Source organism: Centrocercus urophasianus, unplaced genomic scaffold (assembly GCF_019232065.1).
Source record: "Centrocercus urophasianus isolate 14NV4802_14NV808 unplaced genomic scaffold, USGS_Curo_1.0 seq_23, whole genome shotgun sequence".
Lineage (NCBI taxonomy): Eukaryota > Metazoa > Chordata > Aves > Galliformes > Phasianidae > Centrocercus > Centrocercus urophasianus.
The window spans coordinates 5803128-5830620 of record NW_024884789.1 but is presented as its reverse complement, the minus strand read 5'-3'; the positions used below and the strand labels follow the sequence as shown (position 1 = coordinate 5830620).

Below are 27493 nucleotides of genomic sequence, written 5' to 3'. Positions count from 1 at the left end.
ATAATAAGGTTCGTGTTTCAAGTTCACTGTGCAGCACAGCTCCTTGTTCCAGTGTCAGCCTGACGTCAGTGCTGTTTTTGCCAGAACAGCACGGACCCTGCACTAATTACTGGAAAAGCTTCTTTTTGCACATGACCTCAGCATCTAACCACATTCATGGAACCCTACTTAATTAAATACAAAATGACGATTTATTTTTAAAGGCTCGAAAATTCTCTTTAAGCCCCTATTTGTGGTCAGTGGGAAAGTTTCCTTCTTGTGTCGAGGCTCTTTGCTGTTGATTTCGCTCACAAAAGGAAAATACGTCCCTAATCCCTGCGGCCATTCAGCCAACCTTCCAGATCTGTTCTGAGGCTTTTGGCAGCTGTACAGGTTTGTCTGCTGAAAGAGGCAATCCTGAAGTTAATTGAGAGGTCAAAACTGCTATTCGGACACTGTGGGTAACACCAAAATTGTCAGAGATGAGGCTGTGTGACTTCCTAAGGAGAGCAAGCGCAGCTGGAAACATATCAAAGGAAAATGATGTGAAAGCTGAAGGAACAGACACACTAACACTGACATTACAACAAAGAATAAGGGCGGGAAGACCTTTGGGGGCTCTTTGGAAGCTATGGAGAAGTCTAACTTGGAGGAAAGCACAAGATGCTCTTTCTAAAGCAGCAAGGACTTGGAAAAATCACACGTGCATTCAGAGTTTAATTCATCACCATCTGATGGGACTGGCAGCGGCCCTGAGGAAGTACATCACAAATTACCTCCATCCTCACTGAGGCAGCCTCAAATATCCAAAGGAGAAGGCACAATTTCGGGGGAACTCCTCTTCAGTGTAGACCTTTACAACCTTCCCCATATAACTTATTGCTTTGCTCCTTCTAAAGATATCAGAACAAGGAGCTAAGAAGACATACTAACATTTTTTAAAACCTCTACCAAAGCCCTGAGCCGCACACAGTGTGCAGAGCCATCCTGCGAAAGCTGACTCGAGAACTCTGAACTTGGCTCTTCCCCATGCAAAGAAGTGGAAGTTTACTAAAATGCAAAGCTGTTTTTTTTTGTTTTTTGGTGGCTTTTTTTTTTTTTAATAAGATTGAAAGATTGCTTAATCACATGAGAAAAGCTAAACCTTTGATTTTTACTTTTTTTTTAAGCTATTTTCTCTCTATTCCCATAAGAATCCCATCTGCAAAGCAACCTAGAAAACAGCTACTCTGCCAGAAAGGCAGCTGAGTTTCAGGAGTGAAGCTGCAGACAAGCACAGCCTGCTCGCAGTCAGAGAAACACTGCAGGACAGTCACTTCAGTCACTTCTTCAAGAAGAAAGCTGCTCCATTATGACAACAACACAAACTTCAGTAGAGCAACGTAGTTGCCTTCAACCAGCACATCGGACTAGACGAGCTGTGATCCGCTTGCACTGAACACGTGTGGGACTCCAGCCTTGCAGTGCATTTAAGTAAAGCCACAGAAGCACAGATGCAACACAAGCAGAGGTGACCACCAGATCAAGTCCTGAATCTCAGCCAGACATGGTTCTCCTGAAAGCCCCACTAGCATCTAATGCAGCCTTGAAAAAGAGGTGCCTGAGCCGCCAATCCATGGACATCTGACAGGATCAAACAAGCATCCTGCTAAACCCTTGGGAATGTTATTCCAAAGGGCAACCCCTCACAAGGCTTTAATGTTCTCCTTCCCTACATCTGATGAGATGTCAAACTGGGGGTTAAGAGTCTGGGACAGGTTCTGACTTTGGCAAAGAGTTCAAACACAGGAGGAGCAATTAAGTAACAAGCGTGGCAAATAGTAAAAGATTGCTCAAGAGGTCTCTGCCCCCTGCTTTGAAAGAGCCACAGGGACGTCACCAGCAAAGAGCTCAAACATCCGAGCACACACAGGACCTTCTGCAGGAACAGCCAGTGCAGCAAGGCTGCTCTCCACATCAAAGACCTGCTTCCTACCCTGGGATAACAGTTGAACTTCAGCAGCCCTTTTCCCAGAGCACATTAAGCAGTGTTAGGAAAAGTGCGCTCAGCTTTCTGGCACCCTTGGGAGATAAATGGTTATCATCCACAGAGCGAGCCCAAAGCTGTTTGCATGAGGTTAAGGAACTTGCCCAGGATCACAAAGAACTCAGGGCAAGGTTGGAACAGATGCTATTGCTCTGAATGGTCTCCTTTCTGCTCCAGCAGGCAGACAATGGAGTTTACCCTTAGCAGGATGAAGGATGGACCTGTGCATGGTGCTGGTGTGCAGCATCCATCACCCAGCCTACAAACAGCTTGTACAGAACCACGAGCACCACAGCACATGGCCATTAACTGCTGTGCACCTCCCTGAAGCAGAACAAAGCTCTGCAGACTTACTAAAAACGTAAAAAACCCGGGTGCATCAGGAGGAACCATCAGCTTACTTATAGCCTACCTGTAACGTTTGTATTTCAGAAGGTTCAAAACATGGGGGACCGAATAAATTACACACATGGCTGCACCCACAGAGGGCAGGAGAAATCTAGGCCTTTTAGAGCTCAAATGGGTTTGCGATGCTGCGTTACATCTCTGCGGATTGCCTTCACTCTCCTCCAGAAATCGGGACATCTGGCCAAACAAGCAATCCAAAGCAAATGGTAACATTCTGAACACTGCCACACTATTACCATCCAGCAATATTCCAACTTGAATTTAACTTCTCCAACAAACGTAACAGTGTTTCTACCATTGCTGTTTGCTAACGTCTCAGGCTGTTTGCTGGCATCCACACTGCTCTCTTCTTCGTACATTTTTTTTTTTGCCACAGTATGAAATTCCATCATTTCTATGCTAGCTTAACTGTTACAAAAGTCAAATAATCCACCCCTTCATTCTTCTTGTATTGAATTTTACCTCATTTCTCCTGGTCCTCAATTATTTCAGATTTAGAAGCAACTCAATACTTAGGAGCTGTTCTAGGATCTGCCAACATATTGCAGGAAAAATACAGAAATTATAAAACTTTCCAGTCTGCACAGAGATGGGTGCAGCAGTTGCTTCTGCCACGATAAAGTGAATTCCCCAGTTTCACAAACCCACGCTTTAAAAATTGTTTAAAGCAAGACAACAAGTCTTCAATTACCGAATTCCTTACTAGGCCACTTACTGGAACTTGCTTTGGGCAATACACAACAACAAAAAACAAGGAACACGAAGCTCTGGCCTCTCTGTACTCAACCCTGATGAGATGAGATGCACTGGTATGATAGCACTGCCTCTTCTACACAACAACATTTGCAAAATAACACTGCAAAAGGTGGAGATGCTCAGCTGCAAGGACTTTATAGACAAGTTAATGTATGGTCTTAGGCTTGGCCATCCAAGTAGTATCCATTTTACTGACCTGGGGTGTGTTTAAAAGGGTGGCAGCAGGACTCTGAACAGACTTTTTATCATCAAACAAGGCACACATGGAGACAAAACATCGTTGCTCTGAAGCAGAGCTTTTACCAAAACATGATTTCATTTCCTACTCCTCTGAAAGTGGAAATCCTGTCCAAGCCACCTATTTTCAGAATTAACATTTGAGATATCAGACAATGGCCCCCCAGCCTGGGCAGCTATTTAAAGCACTGCTGGAAGCACATGTTTAGGTTTGCCTGGTTGGTGACTCCTGTGCTAACTGCGTCCTCTGAGTTATCCTGGTGGGTCTGTATAAAGAGATCTCATATGGAGGTCTAAACAGGACAGGAAAGCCAGACAGCGAATGCTGTGAATCTCCCAGAGTATTTTCAGTCTGCATCCAACAGATGTTGCCATCTGGTGGCTTGTAGAAAGGCAAGTCAAGGGATCTCCTATGGCCACTTGAGAAAAGCTCTCTCCTTCAGAAATCCCAAATTCTGGTTCTGAAAACTAGAGCCCATGCTCGACACGTCTGATGTACAGTTGCTCTATTTACTCTTGCAACATAAGTGACCTTACGAAATACACAGGCCAGTAAAAGTGATGGACAGAAGCCTTTGTTTTTCATTACAAATCCTGTACAATTGTAGAAGGATTGTTTTAGGTCCTTTACGCTGCAAAGGTCATATATCAATCGGTAGAAGCACAAGACCCCACACATTACCTCATAAATATCTTCAATACAAATTCAGTCATTTTTTCCTGTCACTGAGGTCATCTAGAAGTAGCATCACTTCCTTTTGATAGCACTGCCTAGAGCAATTAAGTACACTAAAGAGAATGGACTGCAAAAAGTCTTCTTGGCTATGCTGTTCTGTTCTATTTTAGGGGGGTTTTGTTCCATAATTAAGAGTATTTTAAAATCCACAACTAGCATTGCCAAGAGATCACTTGTTATGCAACTTGTTTACCCTTTTGGTCTCCCAGTACGAAGATTGCAATTCATGAAGTATAGCTTTTTCTATGAAAAGTTGTTTCCTAAGGGAAAACAGTCTGTGGAAGAAGAGAATAAAGCAGGAACACATGTAAAGGATTTCACAGTAAAACAGAAGTTTGAAATGAAGATATTTCCAAGCTAGCTGAAATTAATTTTACTTCATCCTCTCAACTAGGAGAAAGGAAGGAGGAATGAAACAAAGCGAAGGACTACAGGAATTCGGAACAAACGCACCTTGAGCTCTGGCAGCTCAGGGCCATGCCCTGTAGTGAAGAGCCTTTTCCTGATATCCAGTCTGACCATCCTCTGACACAGCTCCATGCCATTCCCTTAAGTCCTCTCACTGTCACCAGAGAGAGGAGATCAGCTCTGTGAGGAAGCCATAGGCGGCCACCAGGAGCTGCAGGCTGCCATGAGGCCTTCCCTCAGCCTGCTGTGCTTCAGGCTGAACAAACCAAGGGACTTCAGCAGCTCCTCGCACATCCCACCCTCTAGACCTTCCAACCGTTTTAGTTGTCCTTCCTGTTGCTCTCCTTCCCAGGTACCTGCTATTTAAGCACAAAGCCGCATGGTGCCCAATGGAGCAGCCATTGCATGATGCACACTGCACACAACACACAGCACTGTGAGCTCCTCCAAACACAGCTGGCAAAGTTCTCCCCAAATCTGCCCAACAGCTTGCTGATCTCAAGCTCTGCTACACACTGCAGTTGGGGCTTTTGACTCATGTGAACAGGGATGAGGTCGTTCCTTTTTTATTGTTTTGTTTCCCAGATCACAATTTCAGGCTTGATTTATTTTTGTTTTCAGTGGGGGAAAAACTGCTTCAGAAGCAGAGGCAGGAGATGAGGCTGCTGCCTTGTATTCAAGTTTCACTTCCCTGTTTTGACAAACTTTCTGTACCACCACGTACCATCCGGTCAGCCAGTCAGTGCCTCCACTCTACCCTCCCTACCCTGCAGAGATGTTGGGAAGAAAAATACATTAAAGATTACGACAGGCTCAGTTGCTACGCTAATAAGGACTTATTGAAATGCTCAGTTTATGACTGACAGTAAGCAGGACGGGTTTCTCTTAACATAAACAGACACAAACTAGCTTCAAACTATGTAATTTCAGAAGCAAAAAAAACTGCTTAGCCACAGCAGCAGAGGTGGTATCACTTTCTACATCCTTCCCCGCTTAGACCATTGGTATTTTCTTAGTTCTGCAAAGCCAGTGGCTATGCTTTAACCACCAATGATAATCAAACTAGAGAAACACACAACAACACACAATTTTCTGCTTGGTTATTACAAAAAAAAATATTCTCAGAAAGAGTAGCAATGCATTGGAACAGGCAGCTCAGGAAGGTGGTGGAAAAGGATAGTGGGTGTTCAAGGAAAGGCTGGATGTTGTGTTGAGGGACATGGTTTAGTGGGAGCTACTGGAAAGAGGTGAATGGTTGGACTGGATGATTTTTAGGTCTTTTCCAACCTTGGGATTCTATGGAGGCCACAAGCATGGGCTGAAGGTTGGACTGGATGATCCCAGTGCTCTTCCTTAACTTCAGTGATTCTATGATCTCTGCCTGCCACACAGATGGACCTTAACACTGGAACTATCTGACAAGGGAATGTTTTAAATTGTTCCACAGAACTATGAAGTATCTCTGGTGGAGAGGAAAATTTCTTTAATTACAGAAAATTTAGATTAGATCATCTGGAAATTGAAACATCTCAATCATCACAATAAAGTAGTAGCAAACAAATCTTTTTGTTATTTTTCATCGAGGCAAACAGAAGCTTAGTGGGATGATGCAACCTGATCTGTCCTAGGCTAGCACAAGAGGTATTGGAAGCCTACAAAAGAATCACTGCCTAATTCTTGAAACTCAGGAGTTTATTCTGACAGTTATGACAGATCAGTTGAGAATCTGTTTCTTATAAGGGGAAATTATTTCTCCTAAATTTGTAATATGGACAAATGTGGGGGCAGGATAATCACCCATCCCATCCTTCAGAGCAAGTACAAATCCACAGTTATTACTCATCCTTTGCATGATTTCTGAATCAACACTTACCTACATATTCAGGTAACTTTCTCAAGGCACTGAAGCTAAAAAGATCATTAGATGCACAGTTTTTTTTCCCATAACCAACAGAAGACTTCTAGCACTGCAGCCTAGCAAAGGATTAACAATCCTAGGCTGCTTCCAACTTTCCTACTAGGGGCTGGTAAATGCTGTTGATCACGTAAACAAGGCTGCAAACCAGGATACATCCTACATCCCTGAAATCTCTGGGGTCTCATTGCTGCCTCCCTTTTTCCTATAGTGTGATTCACAATTTTACCGTATGCATTCTGAGCACTTTTTTCCTTTCCTTTGTATCACTTTCATAGTCTTTTCCTGTCCAAAAGACTCCCTGGTACATATGCACCTGGCTACCAGAATTCAAGATGCTTTCACTTCAAGCTCTATAGTACACGCAGCTGTCAGTCTGCAAGCAAGCTTAACCTCCTGTAAAATAACAGATCCTTCCCTACAGGTCATCCAGGACCCATCATTTGCACTGACAACAGAGTGGTTACTCTTATTTCATTCAGGAACAACAGATTCTCCGCTGTGAATCTTTCTCTACATTAAAAATATAATGGACATCAGTATTTTCCCCCCCAGGGCCTCCTCATTTCACTTGAAATCTACACAGACAAGGTTCAAGACACTGGCTGACATTCAGATCAGGCTGTAAGCCCTATTCTCTGCGTAGGCATGGGGCACCAGGCTGTGATTCCAGCAAGAGAAGTTTCTGGCTAGCCAAGTTGCATAAAAGAAGGTACAGCAGGACTGGCAGCCAGATGCTGTTTGGCATGGTGGACAAAGTGGCAGTGCTTCAACACTGGCTGTTGTTTTCTTTTCCTCTCATTCATATCCTCTTGCATCTTTAAATCAAATATGCTTACAGCTTCAAATGTCTGCTCCTCACAGAAGAGAAGTTTCTAATCTAAAATGTTAGGGAGATGAATCTGTAGAGGGAACTAATGTATTTTACACCACCATGGAGGAAAAAAAAAAACAGCTTTACACTTAAGTTAAAATTGCCTAAAGGCAACCAAATCTGCATGCAACATGCCAACATTTTATTATGCTCTAACGAATGCTGTATAGAGAAGGCATAGCCACTACATAGATTCATGACATAAGCCATGGGAACCTGAAAGCCCATTCTCCTTCCTTTATAAGGAATGTATAATGTATAAGGAATTTGTATAATTTATTAATTATCAAGACACTGAGTGTGCGAAGTTGCACAGCACCATCCTGTGAGCATCAGTGCCAGGGACACACCAGCAGCTGCGGAGTTACAACTGATAGAGAGTACACGACAAAACAGAATGCAAAATCTAATGTTGCAGTTGAAAATCTTTTCTAACAAAAAGCTGCTCCCACAAATTTACAGTCAGATACCCCTTTACCCCTTCTTTTATTATGAAATAAAAAGCTTCCACTTCAACACTGAAGAGATATAGCTAACAGTGCCGTTCAAAGCTAATGATAAAGATGAGATAAGGAAGAGGCAGACTGTTCTGGTAACTATATAAAATACAGCAGTCATTCAACTGCAGTTGTATGCTTAATTAGATAAAGTGTTTCAGGATACGCAGAATTTTCACACATGGGAATCCAGAAGGTATTCCAAACAGTTTACATCTCCATTCCATTTTCTGTAATTTCTCATCTGAAATGACCTTACTTTCTTTTTTTTTTTTAATGTGATTTCATTTGAAAGTTTTGCTAAAAACACTCAATTTTGGCAGCAAATGTAATTAAATTATTTCCCTTTCTGTTTCTTACACCCCTACACATCACCAAAACAACTAACAAAGAAAAAAAAAAAAAAAACATCAGCCTTTTGTTTTAAAATTAGCTCTAACAGAATTACAGCTCCCCCTGCAACCACAGATGAAGACTTTGAACTGCATGAAGCCATGAGGACACAAGAAGAGGATGAAGAAAGAGCCATGGGCTACGAAGGGAAGCAGAGGAGGTGGAGGGCAAGTCTGGTGGAGGGCTTGGAGTATTTATAACAAATCAGCCCTCCCTGCATCCACCAGAGCCTCCAGCAGCTGCTGTGCTCCCAGGGATGTGCAACAGAGTGCCAAGGTAAAGGAAAGATGCTCCCAGACGAAAGAAGGTCAAGGTTCTGGCTGCAAGCTGTCTGCAGAACTTGCTGGCACAGCACTCGCTGCCTGCCTGGGCTGGGGTGTTTAAACAGGGCTGGTCTCCCACACACCGCCTCCTGTTCATGGCTAATCCTGCTCAGAGGTCAAATAACGCCAGCCGTGAGTCACCACAGCATCTCCCAGGCAACTGGCCGAATATACGATGTAAACACACGATTACAGATTGACTGCAGGGATCAGGAAGGAGAAGGAGGAGGAGGAAGAGCTGGGCTGAAATAAGTCATGCTTGTATTAAACTCAGTGCTGCAGTAACACTGGACAAGCCCGTCTGTGTCAGCAGGATAGCATGATTTCCTCCTCTCACTTTGCTTCTCCCCAGCATCTTCTTCACTGAAGTCTTTTTTTCCCCTGCAGATAATTTCTCCAAAATGAGGTACAAACACAGGAGGGGCTGTTACACAAATGGCTGCATTTAAGAAGTCACCCTCACTCTCAGCCATTCTTCTAGTACACGTGGGCCTCCCTCTTCCTGAAGCCCCTTTTCAATGTTGGTCTGATCTAAGCTGCATCACGGGATAACAATCATCCTTATGGAATAACCAAGAAACAAAATCATCACGCAACTAAACCAAAAAATATAAATTCCCATTATAAATAAAGGAACAATCGAAAGCAATTACCTCCTTTCCCTCTGAATCAGAAGCAGAGTCAGATTTCCCACTTGTTACAACTAATGGCAGCAAGAGCAACCCAGGGAGCCCTCCCCAGTGACTCAGTGAATCTTGGGGCCAGCAGGACAGGGGAAGCAGAGCCATGGAGCTGGGGACAAGCCATGGCCACCAGCCAAGCCATGGCACTGAGGATGCTCAGGCAAATGCTGTAGGAAAGCATTACTGCTGCCCGGAAATCCCATCAAGTATTCCGGTTCCTGAAGGCAAACACAGCATCCTTTCAGATCCTTTCTTGGCAATTTGGCCGCTGGGTCCCAGGAGGGAGATGAGGTCACACCACGCTGTCACAGCCCCTGCGCGCCCCATGCACACGCGGGCTGCGAGTCACCGCCTCTCCCCTTCTGTGAGAAAACAGACGCTGAGCTAATTGATTGCACAGGAATCAGCCACTGTAAAAAGGCTTCTCATCCCGAGTAGAAAACAGCTCCAACAGCACAGAAAGGAGCGGAAATGAGCAAATGAGGTGGCCAACTCTCAGCCACTAATCACCAGGAGGGAATGGTGTATTTCATTAGCTAAGTCCTTAGTCCTAATCGTACTTCATGCACATCTCTTACAACAAATCACTAGACAGACAAATAACAATAATAAAACAATACACTCAGTTCCATAAGCTGTACTGTATATAGAGGAAACGTCAGACGTTTTTCTCACACTAGTACCAATGTGTTGCACAGCAAGAAGTCAGAAGGGAAGGTTAATTGTAGGGACCACAGCCTAGAATGTGCTCATTCCCACGGGCCTGAAGTCACCAAAGAAAACTCCGTGCCGATTTGTTTTAATTGCACAAAGGCTAAACGAGAGTGGCGTGCTTTAAATGTGAAAAGCCACTCTGTCTGAGCTCTGCTGGAGGGATGGCACTGAGCACCGCGTTTCCTCCCTTCTGCAAGGGTTTCAGAGAACGCTGTGTTTGTTCTGAACTGCACAACAAGACTTCAGAGAGAAGGGCTGTGTTTCACAAGGACTACAGCAACGGACCTCATCACACTAATTAAGCAGATCCTAAGAGGAACTGGAACTTACCAGGCCATACACCATTTGGACACTAGCATCTTTAACATTGCAAATGTATCCTCCAGTATCCTGCTCAACATTTGAAAGCTTTTTACTATGTATTAATATAACTTCATGTTTTCCACAACAGAACTTCATCAAACATTAATATCTACAAACTGAAAATCATACCATTCTAGCAAAGTCAAGCAAGAGATTTTTAAACTGCTGAAGTGGTCATCCAAACCATACATTCTATACTCAGTGAATGTGCAAATGAGAAAAAAGTTGACCAAAACAGAATTACATTTAAATCCACTTGAAAGAAGCAGATTTCATAGGCTGATACAGTGGTATGCAAAGAAGAGCAACTATTTACCAGGAGAAATTGTCTCCAGACTCCCAGGATTAATCTTCCTAGTGCTCGTGCAGTGCTGGACAGTTGACCCAGTGAAGATCAAGTAGAAAACTACATCATCTTCAACCTTATCTTCCTCAGTCAGCTGCACTGTAATAACAGAGTCGCCCTGGAAAGAAGAACAAAAAAAAAAGTCATTAAGTTTACATATCCAAGAACTGCATTAAATAAAACTGCACTCTCAGGCTGCTGCTTTCTGTTCATGCACTCCTTTCAAATGACTTGGGGCCCATCCTGATTTTCAGATATGCAAGTCATCCTTAGCATGCCTCTTAGCCAGACTATCAAGCATTATAGCCAGCCAACCAGCTAGAAAATAAGTTGAGCTCAGCTCTGGGAAGAAACACATAGAAACCCCCAGAGTATATTCAGAATAGCAACTTAACATGGGGAAATCTTGCCATTTACTGAAGTCTGATAAACACATACCCCACACAGGGTCTTTTATGGGCATGCACACACATACAGATAACTCCACACACATACATATCACATATACTTAGCTAAGACAACAAAACAGGGTTGCAACTAATATGACCTGTGTTCACTAGTTTAAATTCCCTCATTCTTTTCCCCTGCCACCCTAGCCACTGTGCTGATGATAGTTCCAGCGTGACCAACCCCATCATTGAATACATTCTTCCCTCAATAGACACAAATGCTTCACAGCCACTGAGGTTTATGAGACAAATAGCTGATTCCTGCTCAACTTCACAGAGACTTTATTTTAGCACCTGAGAGCAAAACCCTTGTAGATGGAGGGCATATATCATCATCACTGCTAAACTGGTACAGGATACAGTAAATACACCTGCAGTTCATGCACCCCTACAGACCACAGGGTCTGTACAGACCACATATCCAACAAATTCAGTTTTCCATGGAAAAGGGGAAGCGGGGAAGGGGGATGACTTGCAGTCACCATACCAATAAGTGAAGCACGTTCACTTGATCTGACTGCCCACCATTTACCTGCCTGAAATACACAAAGCATTGAGACACCAAGGACGGGCTGAAGTGACCTTCTGCCCCAGTTCCCTCTAAGATCAAAACCAGTTGGTTGTCCCAGTTTTACACAGCAGCTGCATTAGCCAGCCCTCTGCCACAACACTGAGCATATGCTTAAGGCTGCAAATCTGGAAAAGATTGTTTTTATTATTATTTGTGCCGATTATGTAATTCTGATTTGCATAGCCAATGGAAGACACATGTCATTCACTTCAAACCTTCTCCTTAAAATCATTCAGTTAATCTCTTCTTTGTCAAATACAATCCTTGAAGAAAAATCCAAGACTTCCAAGTCTTCACGAGCACCCATACCATGTTAGTGTCGCTTCCCACACTCCACTTCCAGTCTCCCCCATCTTTCATCATCACTTCAACTCTTTTCATGCCCCAGCAGAGCTTCCTCCACATCCAGTGAACTTTAAATTCTTCTCTCCCCTGCCCTGGCTGGTAGCTCTCGCCATGGTCAGACCGCATGGACTGCTTTGGACACAAACAAGGTTTTTCAGCACAGTGCAGCCTTCAGCCTTAAAAGATATGGGTCAGTCTTTTAATGCACAAAATCATGAACTCGCAAAGATAAATGAAGCAGCAAGGAGATTGCATTTCCACAGGCTGCAGAGTTCCAAATGGACATTTCAGGAAAGTATTGCATGATAACATCACACCAGGCTTCCAGCTGGGGATAAAGGAAGCACGGAGCAAAAGTATAGATTCTGTATGTTCAGTGTCAAAACAAAAACAGGTGCAAAAAGAAAGAAATTAAACTCAAGCATGACAAGTTCACATGCTGAGCTGAAAGCAAAATAACCCATTGCAAGCAAATGGATCCAGTTTTGAGTGAATGCTCAATTTAAAAAAAAAAAAAAAACACTAAAGTTTCAGCCTGCAAATCCTTTGTGCTCGGACTTTTTTTATCTATCCATCTTTGTTCAAACTGTTCCCCCCTTAAGGCATGAACACAAAAGGTACTTAAGACTTAAAAATGAGGTGATGTTTAAGGATACTCATCAATGGGGCCAATTGTTTAAGCCATAGCTCTTGAGGGGAATTGTTCTTTTCTTTAACTCACAATTCAAGTACAGCCAGTCCAACTCTCATAAAGGAAAAGCAAATCTGCAGAGAGTGCACGTGAGAAGACACCTGGCTATACATGTGAACAAGGCACTTGCCAGCACAACACTTGATCTAAAAAAAAAAAAAAAATAGACAAAAAGAAGCAAAATAAAATGGTGACTACAACTGATTGTGTAAACACAGGTAAGAAACCTGAAATCTGCCCAAGCTGAGGTTTAACAAGATGTGTGAACTATTCATATAGAAGTCTGAAGTTGCCAAGCAGTCAGGCCCAGTTTTAAGGGTGGCCCTGCTTTGGGGCAGGAGGGATAGACCTGGTGACCTCCAGCAATCCCTTCTAGTCACAGTTATTCCGCAGTTTGTATGTTTTATTTTAGCTCTGTTTACCTTAGTGCACATTTAAGCCTAGGGGAAACAAATTCTCCTCAGCTGATATCGGTCAGCTTTTCAGCTGTGCCTACACCGTGCTTCACGGAGGAACACTCTCCATCACCCTTCTCCCGGTCTTTCTGGAGGACCTGGTCCAAGCCTGATTAGAGAAGCCCAATATCCTAATTATGTCAGCTAAATATTCTAATTTTTCTAAACTGAAATCGTACATTGTCTCCAAACGTCTGCAGCAAGATGGATAAGGTGCCACCTAAACGCTGCGTGCTTCAGTTTACTCTCAGCTGTCTCCTGAACGAGCTCTTGGCTGTGCTATGCACGGGACAACTTGCTGTACGTGACCAGAGATCCCAGCGGGAACAAAACACAAAGTGCAGGCCATCCTTCAACACACATCTCTCTCCTCGGTTATTAACAACTTCGCTACCCGCTGCCAATTTTTATTTAATCTTCAAATGCCATTTTGAAACAACGTATTTATTTGAAGAGGAAACAGTGCACAGAACAATCCTCCCTCTTTCAAACACTTGTGGAGCTAAAGAAACTCAGTTACAAACGCAGCCAAAATTCCTTCGATCCTCACAGAAGAGTTTCCAACAGCTCTATTGCATTCAGCCTCCAAAAACATTTTAATTGAAGTGTGTTTACCTTTATTCATTTAATATTATCCAAAAAAGTCATCTGTTCAGTATCACTGCCGCACAAGGTGGTTATTATAACCCTTCTTTCATCCTCAATGGCTAGAACTGGATGGCCAGTCTGCCAATATCCCTTTGGTGAAAGTACAGACAGATCAAAGCCATTCCCTGGAATGCTCCAACAAATAAGAATAATTTAATTTCAAAACTAGTTTGGATTGACTAATATTTACTTGGCTTAAAGCCTATTGGAAATGAAAACATTCCATTTTCGTCCATTCATGAAAGAGGTCACCCTCGCCTTCATTTTGATCTGAAAGTCTCTGAAAAAGCTTTTTGGATAGCTGTAACATGATGCAAAGAGCATGAATGCTGCTCTGCACTCAAAATACACTCCCTTTCTCAAGCGGAAGGGAGGAGGAGCACGAGCTGCCTCCTCAGGGGATGCACGCATTGGGAAAACCAGACTTGGCCCTGGGCTTCGATCCACCACAACCCAGCCCAAAGTGATGCTGGTGCAGCTTGTCTCTGAACAGCCAGCTTCCTTAAGGCAGTAGAAATGCAATTGTCTCTAAAAAGGCCCCAGCACAAGTGGAACCTCCTAGAAGCAAAACCAGAATGCAGCAAGGCACCTGTTTGCGGCACTGGGACAGCCACACCATGCCAGGCATTTGTTTTTCAAGTCCACAGCCATAAAGGCGTATGGGTTGTGTGCACAGAGTATGAGCAACTCTGAGTAATCATTTCTTCTGACACCACCTGGGTTCCACATCTATATAAGTGGATGATTTCCCTTCAAAGGAGGCTATACAGCAATACTTGCAAGCGATGGCACAGCAGATAATCCATAACTGAGAAGAATCAAGATCACCTGTGCTATTAGGTAGGCGGTAATATCTACCTTGTAACAAGCACCTTTTAAAATCTTTTTTTTTTTTTTTTCTTTTTTTTCTTCCCCACTTCAGTCTCTAGAAATCCGTCTGTTTTGAGGGAACCTGGCACAGAGGGCCCTGAACAGCAGCACCACGAGGGACAGCCCTTGTGAGCCCATGCACACAGCCCTCAGCCGGACAAAGAAGAGGTTCTGCCATGGGACACCCACTCTCCAGGCACGTTTCCCTATTTCCCCTTTGCAGTCTATCTCTGTGTTGGGTTAACAGATTTTAAAGTTTCTACCAAAAAAACCAGCACAGTCTACTTTTGCATGTGAAACAAGTGATTTCTAAATAGCTTTTTTTCCTCCTGGATCACACTGGGAATTTGAAGTACATTATCTAACCCATTAACCACCCACTCTGACCTTCCCCCACACAAATTCTAAAAATACTTATGGAAGCAAAGCATGTGTTAGATAGCAAAGCTGAAGCACTCCAGCTTTAATTTAGCGTTCAGTGAGAAAACACTGCCGACGAGTAAAGCTACTTTTGTTCCACACAGAAAAACCAAATTACAGCTGATGACCACTGCCATCTCGGGCTGCTTTTTACTCCTGCAGGTAAAACCCATGCAGTTGTATGGAACAGAAAGTTGAGAGATTCATATGCGAGGAAAGAAACCTCCCTCCAATACATTCCCTTCTCCAGAGCTGTTGTAGAAGTCAGCAAGGTGATGCTTCATTCTAGAGGCTGGATTAGGTTCTGGATTAGATGAATAAGCGTAACCTGCCAATGCAGCAAGTTTTGTTTTGTTTCCACTGTTCATAACATGAGTCAGGTTTTTGTTGGGTCATTGCTTATTGCATTATGTTATGACAAGAAAAAAAATGGAGAAACATGCTTTTGAAACAGAACTTTTTTCCTTCCCCTTTGGAAAGCTCCAAACAGCTCCTAGCTGAGCTGCTCAGTTGACAGATGCAAAACCACAGCTATGGATTCTTCCTCTGCTCCAAGGAATTTAGACTCACTGGTACTTCTATCTTTTCATTCACAGGTGGAGATGAACTCACTTTTATCCCAGTTGCAGCTCAACACAACACACAGAATCAGGCTGTAATTGTAGGGGACAAGTCCCTTCACATCCCTGAGCTCCGAGTTTCCTATCAACGAAATGGGAATAATGGCTCAAACTCACCAAGTGCTCTTCATTCAAACAGCTCTTACAAGAAATGCTGACTTTTCAATTACATCATGTATTCTTTGGAAACTGTTCAGGACTGAGAACAAATAAGTCTGACAAAGTCGAAAGGAAAGGTGAGATGCTTCCACCTCAGCTGAAATTGTAGAATGCTCTGAAATCAGCTGGAGGACAGAAAAGGCAACGTCACAATAACTTTCAAAAACACAGGAGAAATCATCTCACAAGAAAAAAAGAACAACAAAACACAACTATATGGATGCTCTATAATCCATTACCACTTACCTCTGCCAGTAAACTAAGTCACAACAAACTTCTGCTCCTGTCAAACTTCAACCCCAAAGTGCCCCATATCGGCTGCGTGACTTTGAGCATCCCTCTTAGCTGAGCTGCCTTGGCTTGGTGCAAACACATGCTGAACTCCCCCACCTCATTGCAGATAAGTGGAATCTGGGGTAAATTCTACCTTTGAAACATCCCGCTGCATCATCTTTGTGTGGTGATGAGTGCATCTTGCTTTGTTCTGAGGGCATCTTCCCTCTTGGGAACACGACTAGGGCTGATACTTCAGTTCCTGATGCACCCAAGCCCTTCTGCAGATGGGGCCATTTATCCCACAACCTCTGAGCTCTATACACTCCTCAATGTATATACTGAGAAATATATACATTTCCTTGTATATAGAAAGGAATGGAAGAGGTCAGAGGTGTGCTACAATGAGATAACAGCAGTCCTTACAGACACTCTCAATTTTAGCAATCCTCACCAAGTCAGGAGAGCACTCGAGAGAAAATCCGTGTCCAGCACAGACCATTCTGCAGAGCTCCAGCCTTCAGAAACAAAGGTAGTGCTGTGCAGACTGCCCCAACATGAGCAGCTCCAGCAAGCCCTCCTCACATGGAGATATCCCCCTCGATAACAGCAGCGACCTGGGTCAGCAGTGCAAGGGAAGATGGATGTCGTTCTGCCGGGGTGTTGCAACCTCCTGCAGATAAGACCTCCAGGGAAAGACTTCAGAAATAAACAGAATGGCAAACAGCCAAGCTTAGGGGAGGGTTGGGTCCTTTTTCATAGTGAACAACTACAACTCCTTGATCTTAAAAGCACACGAGACAGATTTCATTATTATTTTTCAAGGAAACAGATCACAAAGGAAGACACAAAGAATAACTCCAGTGGTTTAAAACTAAAAATTAAGAAATCATAACCTGCAAACCTACCTAACTTTACTTTGCTCTTGAATTAACAGCAGCACTATTTGGCTTGCCAGATAAAAGTTTCAGGTTACTACGGTGGAGGCTGAGCCCCTCTTTGATGGGAAAGACAGATTTTGCCATGCGGTCTCTTGCGCTTAGGAAAATACAATGGTAGCCCACAACTTCTTGCCCACAGGCCACCAAAAGAGCACAATGATGGTACAGGTTTTTCTGCCAGCCCACACAGGAACTCCAGGTGACACTTCCCACATTTCATTAACACCACACAGAACCAGCCCAGCTCCTCTTTCAGCATTAGCCACAAAGTCATGACCGAAGCACTGACATGCATATGCAAAATAACTTCCTTCTCCCCAGCACTTTCTCCTCACAAAGGTGAGAAAGAAGACCAATACTTTGAAGAATACTTTGTTATACAATATTTTGCCCCAAAATAAGTTCAGATTAACATGCTAATGGATTGATGCAGGACAAAGAATGGATACGGAGTCAAAAGGCCATTTAATTAAGACTCCTTGGGTAAAAGGAATAAGTAGGAAAACAGGGACACCTGTGATAAATACAGCTCCAAGAAATAGTCTGCTATGCAGTGCTAAGTGGATAGAGGGAGCTGAGAACTACCAGTAAATACAGATGTTATTGGAATTGCTGCTTCCAGGTGCAAGCTGGCTCATGCAGATCTATCCTGAGTGCAACCTGTGCTGAAAACACAGCACAAACCTTGACTGTCTGCAGAGCCAGCACCATTAGCACTGATTTATTAAGGCAGCCTCACAGCCACACAACATCCCACACCAGTTCAGGTACCTAATCCTGCAGCAGGGTTTGTCTGCAAAGAGATAAATGGCTCAGGGACAGCAAGGAGAGGGTTTCCTACTCTGAGCCAGTGCGAGCAACACAAACGCCAACAGAATTGGACACACATAAAGAAGCCCATTATTAGCAACCCACGTCCTTTGACAGAGCATGTCTGCATCTCTAAATCAATCAGCTCTGTGATGAATCTTTATTGAGTGTCAAGAGATGATTATAGGTATTACACACACATTAATACAGGCAGCTTGAAGGAGATCTCTACAGACTGCCAACAGAAAATCCATCAAAGTAAGAGGATCTCGTTAGTGCTGAAGGCAACATAATTTATCTTCATGGGTGCATCTTTATGACACGTTATTTAGGTGCACAGAGCCAGGGAAGTTACTAGAACTGGCTGTTAATAGTCAGTCTGGGTGCATTACTGCTTCAGCATAGAGCTCCACAAGCTCTGGAGCACTTCCATTCCCAGCTCTTGTTCAGCAGCTGCAGGAAGCTGTGCTGCGCAGACAACTAAACAGCCATAAGCATTTCTGAAATTACAAAATTAACAAAAAAGAGAAGAAAAAGGTTAAGTAGAAATACAGGAAGGATAAGAAAAGCATCACTGAAATGCTAGAGAATAAAATCTCAGGGAGATCTGTACTGGGAAGAGTAGCGTAGCTGGGAACATAATTATATTGTGTGGTTGAAATTGGCAGTGTAGTAGAGAAAACATCGATTTATTTTCATTTATTTGAGTGCGTTAGCATTGGCCAGGTCATTCATTTCAAACACTGTGTGCTTGTTGCTGTGGCCTGCACCATCTGTGTGAGCAGCCTGCCTGCAGCAAGCCCCAGACAGCTCTGGTGTTGGGAAGAGGCGTGCATAGAGGAGCACATGCACTAACACTGGGGGACTGACCTCTCCTGTAAGCAAGTCTCCACATAACGCCATCACATGAAGACAAGACAAAAAAACTTGCTCTTCTGCAGAGCAAGATGTCCACTCTGGTATCACTGATATTCCCCACCAAGGGCTGATCTTACTATTAAGAGCTTTTCTCAGAACCAACCTCTGGAAACTACTGCACCCATTTCCTATAAAAACACATCCAAATTGATAGGAATGTCTTGTTCTGTCCTCTTTCTGAAGTCTATTCTATTCTATTCCTTACTACACTGCAAAACAAAGCACACAATTTATTACCAGCTGCTTGGGCTGATAGTGCTCCCTGCTAACTACTCACATAGCAATAACAACAAAAAATCACAGAGTCTGGAAGAAATAGCAGACAGCCTGAGTGTGCTTGGTGACTAAGAAAGAAATCCAGCGATTCTCCTGGCATCAAAGAGCTGAACAGAGTCACAATTCCTGGAAGATAAAGTACGTGTGATCCTGGGAGATAAAGCACATGTGATGACACATCATTTGAAACAATCTCCTGTCACCGCAGTATTTTCACAAATAGTCTTGATGTGTCTCATAGGAAAAAAGTATTAATAATCCAATTTGAACACAAACATTCAAAGGCACGAGGACAGCATTTTCCTTATACTTCAGCATCCTCTACAGTGCTGCAAGCACCTCGAAGAGAGACAGCCCACAGAGCACACCAGACTGCTGATTTTCCTGCTAGGTGCAAAGCATCTGCTTCACTCCGTAAACATTTTGCAGGCAGCTCTTGGAGCTACGCTGTGGTGATAGAGGCACTTTTTAAAGTAGCATCCCTTTGGGGGGGGAATAAAACCAGTTACAGCCACTATCCACAACCAATGTGCAGATGACACTTTCACAACACTGAAAAGAACCCCTTTGAAACAAAGATGCAAACGCAGGCAAGCTCTACAGGCAGCTGTTCTGCAAACGTGCCGCAACAGAGCTGCCACTTGATGGCAGTACACTGCATTGATCTCAGCACACAGCCATTAATCACAGTTCAGTTTATTTTCCACTTAGGAACAATGTGGGATTGCAGGGGATGAGTGTTTGCAAGCACACTGCATGCAGCACAGCCTTCTGAAGGACAGGAGCCAACAGGCTTTTTGCAGATTTGAGAGCTTGTTTGAAAGCATCATGCCCATCATGCCTTTGTCAATTCAAGGCCTTAAAGTCACCCTGACAATAGCTGCGCTGTCAGAACTGGTTTCAGCCTAACAGTTCTCAAAACAAGTGTCAGGATTTTGATGCTGGGATATTTGTTTGGTTGTCCTAAAGGTAATGTAAATTCATAAATTCTCTATATAAGTACAATCCACAGAGGAAGAGCATTTTCATCCTCTTAAACACCAAGTCCTGCACTCCATCTATCAGGACAGGAAGCACCACAGGGGTTGGAACGCAATCTCGACTTCATTCCAGATACCAACCAGCTCATCAGCTAGTGCAAGACCCAAAAAAACCTAAATTTAGACCCTCAGAGGTATAAATTCACCCAGGGTTTTTGTTTTGTTTGCTAATTCAAACTCAGTGTGACAGTATGAGGACTGCTTCTGCCTTTTTGCAGTGGGGCTCAGTTTTTGGGAACAGGTTGAACCAATCTGATAACTCTGCCAGAGTGGTGATCATCATCTCATCTGCTTTCCCATCCTTGCCCTGTGCCAGGCCTGGCATCTTTCTTCTGGAAATCTTATTATTTGAAGATTGCATGTAATGGTGCAAAGTAACACTGACTTAAGGGCAGAACTTCAGACAGCAAATGCTCCAGATGTTAAGTTGGTCCACTTGTTATTCGCCAGCACATTCATACACACTAAAAAAGATCACAGAAGCAAAGATCAAATAGAGAATTACAGCAGGAGGACTCGGAACCCAAATCACCATCATTTTTAGTTTGACTAATAGGAATGAAGTGCTGAGAAGAGACCTCTGAGCTGCAAATTAATCCACGGTGCACCTGGAAGAAAGGAAGGCAGTGCTGATGGCCCTTCTGGCTCATCCAGCCAAAGCTTTCCCAAGTACATGCATAAGATGAACGCTTTACAAGAAATCCTACACTGAGTAGATCCCATAAGCCAGAGAATGCTTCATCTAAGAGGAGCAAGTCCCCAGATTCAGGCTGTCTGATATTATCACATTATATTGTGATAATCCACCCGAGCCAAACCACCAGCACTCAGGTGCCCCAAGCACTGCTGGGTGCCCATTTCAGCAGAAGAGGTGACGTTTGTTTCATGACATACACCAGAATTTGAAAAGAATTCAAATCAAGGACCTATATAACAAAAACTCAAAAACAAACAAAACATGAGGATAAGCACAGACTGGGAAGGATATCATTTAGTCTGCAAAATGAAAAAGAACCAGGAAAGTCACAAAGTACTACTCTCAAAACAAAGTTTGATCTGGCGCCCCAGCTAAAGTTCTTAAAACCAAACAAGAAGCAGGTTCTTCCACAAGGAACACAAGCAAATACTTTATTTGTAAAGGGCGCTCAGAGGCCTTCCATTCATAAATCAAAGACACTTTGAAGGTGAGGCAGAAAACTACTTTGTCATTAAGAAGAAATCAAGCACTCAACAAATAAAAGACAAGAGGCTTATCAGATCCTCTCACTGCAGAACTGAGCTGAACATCAAGGCCGATTCTCTTCTTGCCTAAGGACCTCAGGAGAAAGTAAGACAAGACTCTGCTTAGTAATTTTCATGAGAAATTCCCACATCAAAAACAAGCAAGGCATATTCCACTTTTTCTGCTGGACTGATTTCAGATGTTAATATCCCAGAGGCTTTTGTCACTGTTGATGGACACTAAGTAAGCAAATTCAGCTTTAGTAGAAAAGTAGACCACAGCTGGTGATCTCATGGCAACAGTTTACTGCGTTAGGACTATGAAAGTATTTCATTCCTTCCTTTGTGTCTTTGGTAGAGATATCCAAAGACCACTGATTACTCAGCAGATAATACTGCACAAGCCGTACTTGGGACCGTCTCAGACATAATCACAACTCAACAGACGCTGCTGCTAAAGCCTCAAGCTCTCTGTGTTGTGCTTCTTTTCTCATGTAATCCCTTATTATTTACTCCAAAGAGGGTTCCTCTTAAAACACAAACATCAGAGGTTACCACACTTGTTTTTCCTCAGGAATATGCGTACGAGGTGCACTCCAATTGTCTCAATCTGTGTGAGATATGCAAGTGAAAGAACCATATTCCTATTATTAATACCATCTTTTTCTTCCCACCTACATTAAAACAAAACACACTGGAAGACTTACAGTAGTTCATTCATTAACACAAGAGATCTACTGTACCCAAAGCTCAGGTTATATTAAGAGAGGGTCAGTGCATTCTTGCTGAAGCTTTTGAAGTTCATACTTCATTAAGTTGCACGGCATTTTGGCATGGAATTGAGAGCTCTCGTCTCTATCAAAACTCTCAAAGAAATTCTGAGGGTTACACAGCTCCTAAGTGGCAATTTACAGAAGAGACTCAGTCCACAGACTGATTAAAGACCAAAGTCAACGGGAGCGCCTTTATCAATTAAGTGCTTGCCCTCCCATACATTCACTAGGTATGACACATTTAGCTTTGTCATCCCAAATAACGTAGGCACACCTTAGACAAACTGTGCATAGAAGGAGCGCTGTGATTTAGAACAAGTTCATTCCTTTTAATCAAAAAGGAAAAAAAAAAAGGCAGTGATGCATCATCCTTCCCCAGCTGCTAATCTTTTCCATTTCACACCCACTGATCATTATCATTGCAAAAAAAACCACACACCCGTCTTAAAGGTGGATCTAAAGTTGTAGTCTTGGTAGTAAAAGTCTTGGTAGTAACAGAGAGAAGATGGCAGAAGATGACACTGCTTCACACCTCATCCCCACACATCACCTCAGTCTGGTCTGACATTTTTATACCTGCTACCACTCTCAGGTTTTACTTCTAGAAAACAACATGGACTTCAGAGTGGCAGAAAATGTGAATGGGTTTAAAAGAAGAAGTCAATAACATTACAATAACCCTAGAGCTAGCAGCCAGCAAGGCTGAGATCAGAAGCCACGAAGGCTCTTCTGAATTAAGATTACTGGGACATTATGCAACTGATTTGATCGCAGTCATTTACTTGTGTGCACTCTGTATTTACCAGTTTGGTTAGAAAGCGAGACATGGCTTGTGATCCTTGATGCATTTGTACTTAAATCTCCTGCTGGATACCCCACTGGACTCCCAATTAATGACAGCATTTATACAAAGATCACCACTTTGCTTCCACCAAGCTCTTTCCTATTTCCTTTCTCTCACTACGATTTTAGCCTCAGTCACATTTAAGTGAAGTGATTGATCTCAGCTACTTAATTTATAAACAGAGAACTTCACTAATTTATTGCAATAAAATAAAAACACTTAAAAGTAAGCCTCTGTTACTTAGAGCAATGCTGATCCTTTTTTTCCTATCCACATACTCTTGATGAATTAAATATTCCAATAATACCCCAGCAAGAGCTAGGCAGTACCCTACAATGCTCAAGTTGAAATTCTGACTTATGTTACTGGAGATATTCAGCTTATTCAAAAGGGTGAAGATGAAAGAGGTCATGTCAAGTATCCACTGAAAGCAAACAAAACCTGACTTCCTGCATCCCATGAATGCCAGAGTTCTGCAACTTCCCCACTCCACCCTGAGCCCTGGCAGCACATGGAGCATCTCAGTCTTTCATTTGGGTTTTTGGATGCACAAAGGCCCAGAAAGAGCAGGAGCAAGATTTGAAACATTGTCCTACATCCACTCCCTCATGCTTGATAGAGCTCCTATACCAGTGGGACAGCTCTGAAGTACAAGAGGGATACAGGTGAGGCCACTTTCAGATTTAACATGATACCTGAGCACCAATAGAGATGTTCCCCAATACTGTCCCAGGACTTCTCAGCCACATGGACTTATTAGCAAATCCTGTAGTAAAGTACAGTTGAAGAAACCCACGTATGTTAAAAATGTTCATAGAGCAACTCTTCCACAGAATATCCACAGGCACACCAAAGCCTCCATATAAAGTCTGACCAATACAAATAACATATTAGGGAAAAAAACACCCCCCAAAAAAACAACAACAACAGAAGAACACCAGCAACAAAAAACAGAGATCCCAGCCAAGCAGCAGCTCCTTTTCATAACCTCGAGCAATGCCAGTGAAAAAGCCAGGAGATGAATAAATCCTGGTCCTTGCTACAGCCCTGCATGCGATGCAGATTACAGCTCTAGAAACTATCGCTGCATTGAAGCCAAGTTTGTACGACAAGGTGTAGGACCACTGCTTTACAAAGAGACGTGAATCCTTCATCATAGCTGCACGAACACAGCAGACCTTATTAAGGACTTCCCAGCTCTGCTGCCCTGGCTCTTCAGAACCCAGCTGCTGGCAGCAAGGCAGAGCTAAGGTTTGTCCCCCAGTAAGCAGCTTTAGAAAGGAGGTAAGGTTTGCATATCTTTCTTTCCAATTCACCCAACCCTGAGCCAAAGGAGCCACCGTATTTAAACACAACTGAGTGCTGACAGCCATGCAGCTCGGGTAGCTGCTGGCCTGGCGTTAAGTGTCTCGCGCTGCGCCGAACTTGCACTGCGCTATATCAAGGAATGCATAGCTGTCCTATCTCTCCTGGCACCAGCTCCTCTGCCTTGTGACCATGCTGCTGACAAACCAGGAGCAGCACCGAGCTCATCCCTATATTAGAGCATATGTGGAAGTTCTGCGTTTTCTATCACCTGCAAAATTTTGGTCTCCAGTAGATTCAGCACCTCAGGTTCCCAGTTTGTCTTTCGTAATTATCAAGTTACAAGTCCAGGCAATCTGTTGATCATCAGATAAGGAGTAACGTGCTACAAGCTGATAGACTTCCAGGAATAGATCTGGAGACATCATCTTTTTTTTTAGCTTCTCCATTCAAAAGTAGATCAGTAAAGTGGCTGCAGTCAGATTTTTCTAAGGCATTTTAGCATCATTTCTGTGCATTAGCCCAAGTCTGCACTTTACATGGAGCTTTCAGGATGAAACTCATGAAAGATTCAAATTAAATAAATAATCTTGAATCTAACCTATTGATTTAAAAGAGAAAATGTATGAAGGATGCACTGCAAAGGCCCCAAGCATAAAAGGGTAAAACCTAGGGGAAGCAACATTCCTGAAAGTAGGCAAATGAAGAGAGATTCCCTGATGTGTTTGTATTGCCTGCCATTTCCAGTCATCTATTTCACAGAGCTGTAAGTAATTATGGAGAAATTCATTGGACACCGCTCTCAGCTTCCTGAAAACAAGCTGGAGGAGGAATCCATGCAAGGAAAGCAGAGTTATCACTGCTCTGAACAAGGTTTGGTATTCACCCGCTAACAGGCCAGCCCTTGAAAAAAGAAAAATACCAGGAAAATGTATTTTCCTTTATGCTCTGCTCACCTCACACAGTTCTCAGATGAGCTGAACCAATTCACACCTCCAGGAACACAGCAACTAATTTTAAAATTTGCATAACATCAACACTCAAAGGAAATAGGAAGATGAAATATCTAGTTTTTAAGGTTGATGAGTTTCTTTTTGTTTTCCCCTCTTCCTTAAGCCACCAAGATTCGTTTGTTTTGAGAGGGATCTGATCTGCATAGACACCTGGTCATGGGATCATCAAGGGGAGAGAAAAAGGAGTCCCTGATGCAGAAATAATGTTGCCATGAACTTATTCCCATCTGAAAGAAAAAAAAACAATACTGAGTGCTGTACAATCATTGTTTCCCACTGGGCAAAGTTTGACCTCAGCCAAGTCCTCCTCACAGTCACGTGGGGAAGAGGACTTCTAAATCAGCCACTGAAATACGTATTGAATGCAAAGCTACACAAAATGGTGGGAAAGTAAACTGAGTCAGAAGATAAGACTGGGAAAACAAAGCCTCCTGATTTGTTAAGGCATACCCTGCCCAACAGACATAAGAATAATTTTATCCTGCTTTCTACCATTCATACATTTTTACTGTAGTATCTGCAGAACATGTTTATACATAAGTCTGTTTTGTTTTTTGTTTTTTTTTAAACAAACCTAAAGTTTAAATAAAAGTTTATTCAAAGTCACTCTGTTCAGCACGCTTGTGTTTTAACAGACTTCAGTCTGAACTGAGCTCCATAATAAAACACAACATGGCATTCTACTGCAGGAAGGCTGTTTTGCTCAAGTCAAATCATCCTACATGGTGTTCATCTTCCTCCCAGCACCACACTTAGCACAGTAAGTACAGAATGAATTCTAATGCACACAGCTTCCAGGTGGTAATGAAGCATACACAAAACTTGAAAAATTCCACGAAATTAAAAGGTCAGTAAGTTCACTATTTACCACAAACAATGCTTTCCAAGCTACAGCTCATTTACCTGATGTGAGAGTTTCCTATTCCTCCCGCAAAGAACTACATTAGTAAGCAATTTTTCCTCCCAGCTTTCCACTCTTGCAGCACACAAACCCAGGACAGCTTAGCAGCCCATCCTGCTGTGTGCACAGCAATGTAGAAAGTAAATGGTTACAGCCTTGGCTGGCAGCTTTGGCACAAGTGTCACACATGCATCCACGCCCACAAATTTGGGTCTAATTTGACAGTCCCCGTATTCTGCAACAAAGCTGCTATTCAAGAGCAAAAGGAAGCTTGTTCCCTATTAACGCAGCCAGGGAGGCTATGAGCTTGCAGGAGGTGCCACAGTCCATGCCCTGCTGCAGGAGCCTGTCAGCCCAGCCCCAACTGCTTCCAGACGCTCCCTGCCACATTTAAAACCCTGAGCAGAAAAACATCATCAGAGTGAGCTGTGCATTGGATGCTCCATTCTCCACTCCAGTAATTCTTTCTTACAGCCTCTCGACACACCAAGCGAGGAACCAAAAAGCAGGAGGCTCCTGCACTGCGTGGCTATGTGACACCAGCATTACCACGTGCCACAGAACCTCCTTCAAACCGAGTCCTTGCAAGTCAGAAGGACTCAGTAAACTCACCTGAGGGTTATCACTGTGTATTGGCAGTACAACTGAGTGAATACAAGCAATGTCTTTAGGGAGCAGGGAGGAAATGAGCAGAATCTCCATCACTGGTGGTGAGAAGCATTTTACAGGAATAGGAGGAAAGGAAAGAGCTGCTGAAACTTTTTACTCACATATAATGGAGCTTGCTGTGGATTAAGTTTCATGACCTCAGAACACTGAAACAAAAAAGAAAAGACAAATTTAGGATTGTTTTCCATAAAATGTTAAGTACTTCTCCATAAGCTGCATGATGTTACATTTCCAATGTGGTACTAGCATTCTTACATTACTGCTTCTAATAGAAAGTTATGTAAAAAACTATTTTCTGTATTTTCCCTCTTTCACGTCAACAAGGATCTGCTATTTTTTCATTTATGCAGTTATTAAGCAAAGGCAATTCTAAAACAATTTACTGAGCAAATCAATGTTTGCCTCCCATCTGTTGGCTCTTGTGATATTCCAAAGTGAAACTGGCTTCCCATTCATACACCCCTAAACCCACCCCTCCTCCTAGCAACCTTTGCTTCTTATGACAACGATCAGTCCTTCATTACACATCTGTCCATATATTTCCCTCACTTCCATAAGCTTTCCCATTTCTCCACTGCAGCAGCAAACAGCACAAGCAAAAGCTGTAAGATTCTGTTTAATGC

General features: G+C 43.0%; 1 protein-coding gene across 5 annotated transcripts in view; it reads right to left on the bottom strand.

Moving 5' to 3' along the window:
- AKAP13 (A-kinase anchoring protein 13) overlaps window positions 1–27493 on the bottom strand; it is a 192575-nt gene that overhangs the window by 115768 nt on the left and 49314 nt on the right. For all 5 annotated transcript variants that reach the window (XM_042824004.1, XM_042824005.1, XM_042824007.1 and 2 more), the window contains exons 3-4: window positions 26972–27016; window positions 10629–10776 (exon numbers count right to left, since the gene is read on the bottom strand). In XM_042824004.1, coding sequence (XP_042679938.1) covers window positions 10629–10776; window positions 26972–27004 — 181 coding nt within the window. In that variant the 5' untranslated portion in view covers window positions 27005–27016. The remainder of the gene's footprint in view (window positions 1–10628; window positions 10777–26971; window positions 27017–27493) is intronic.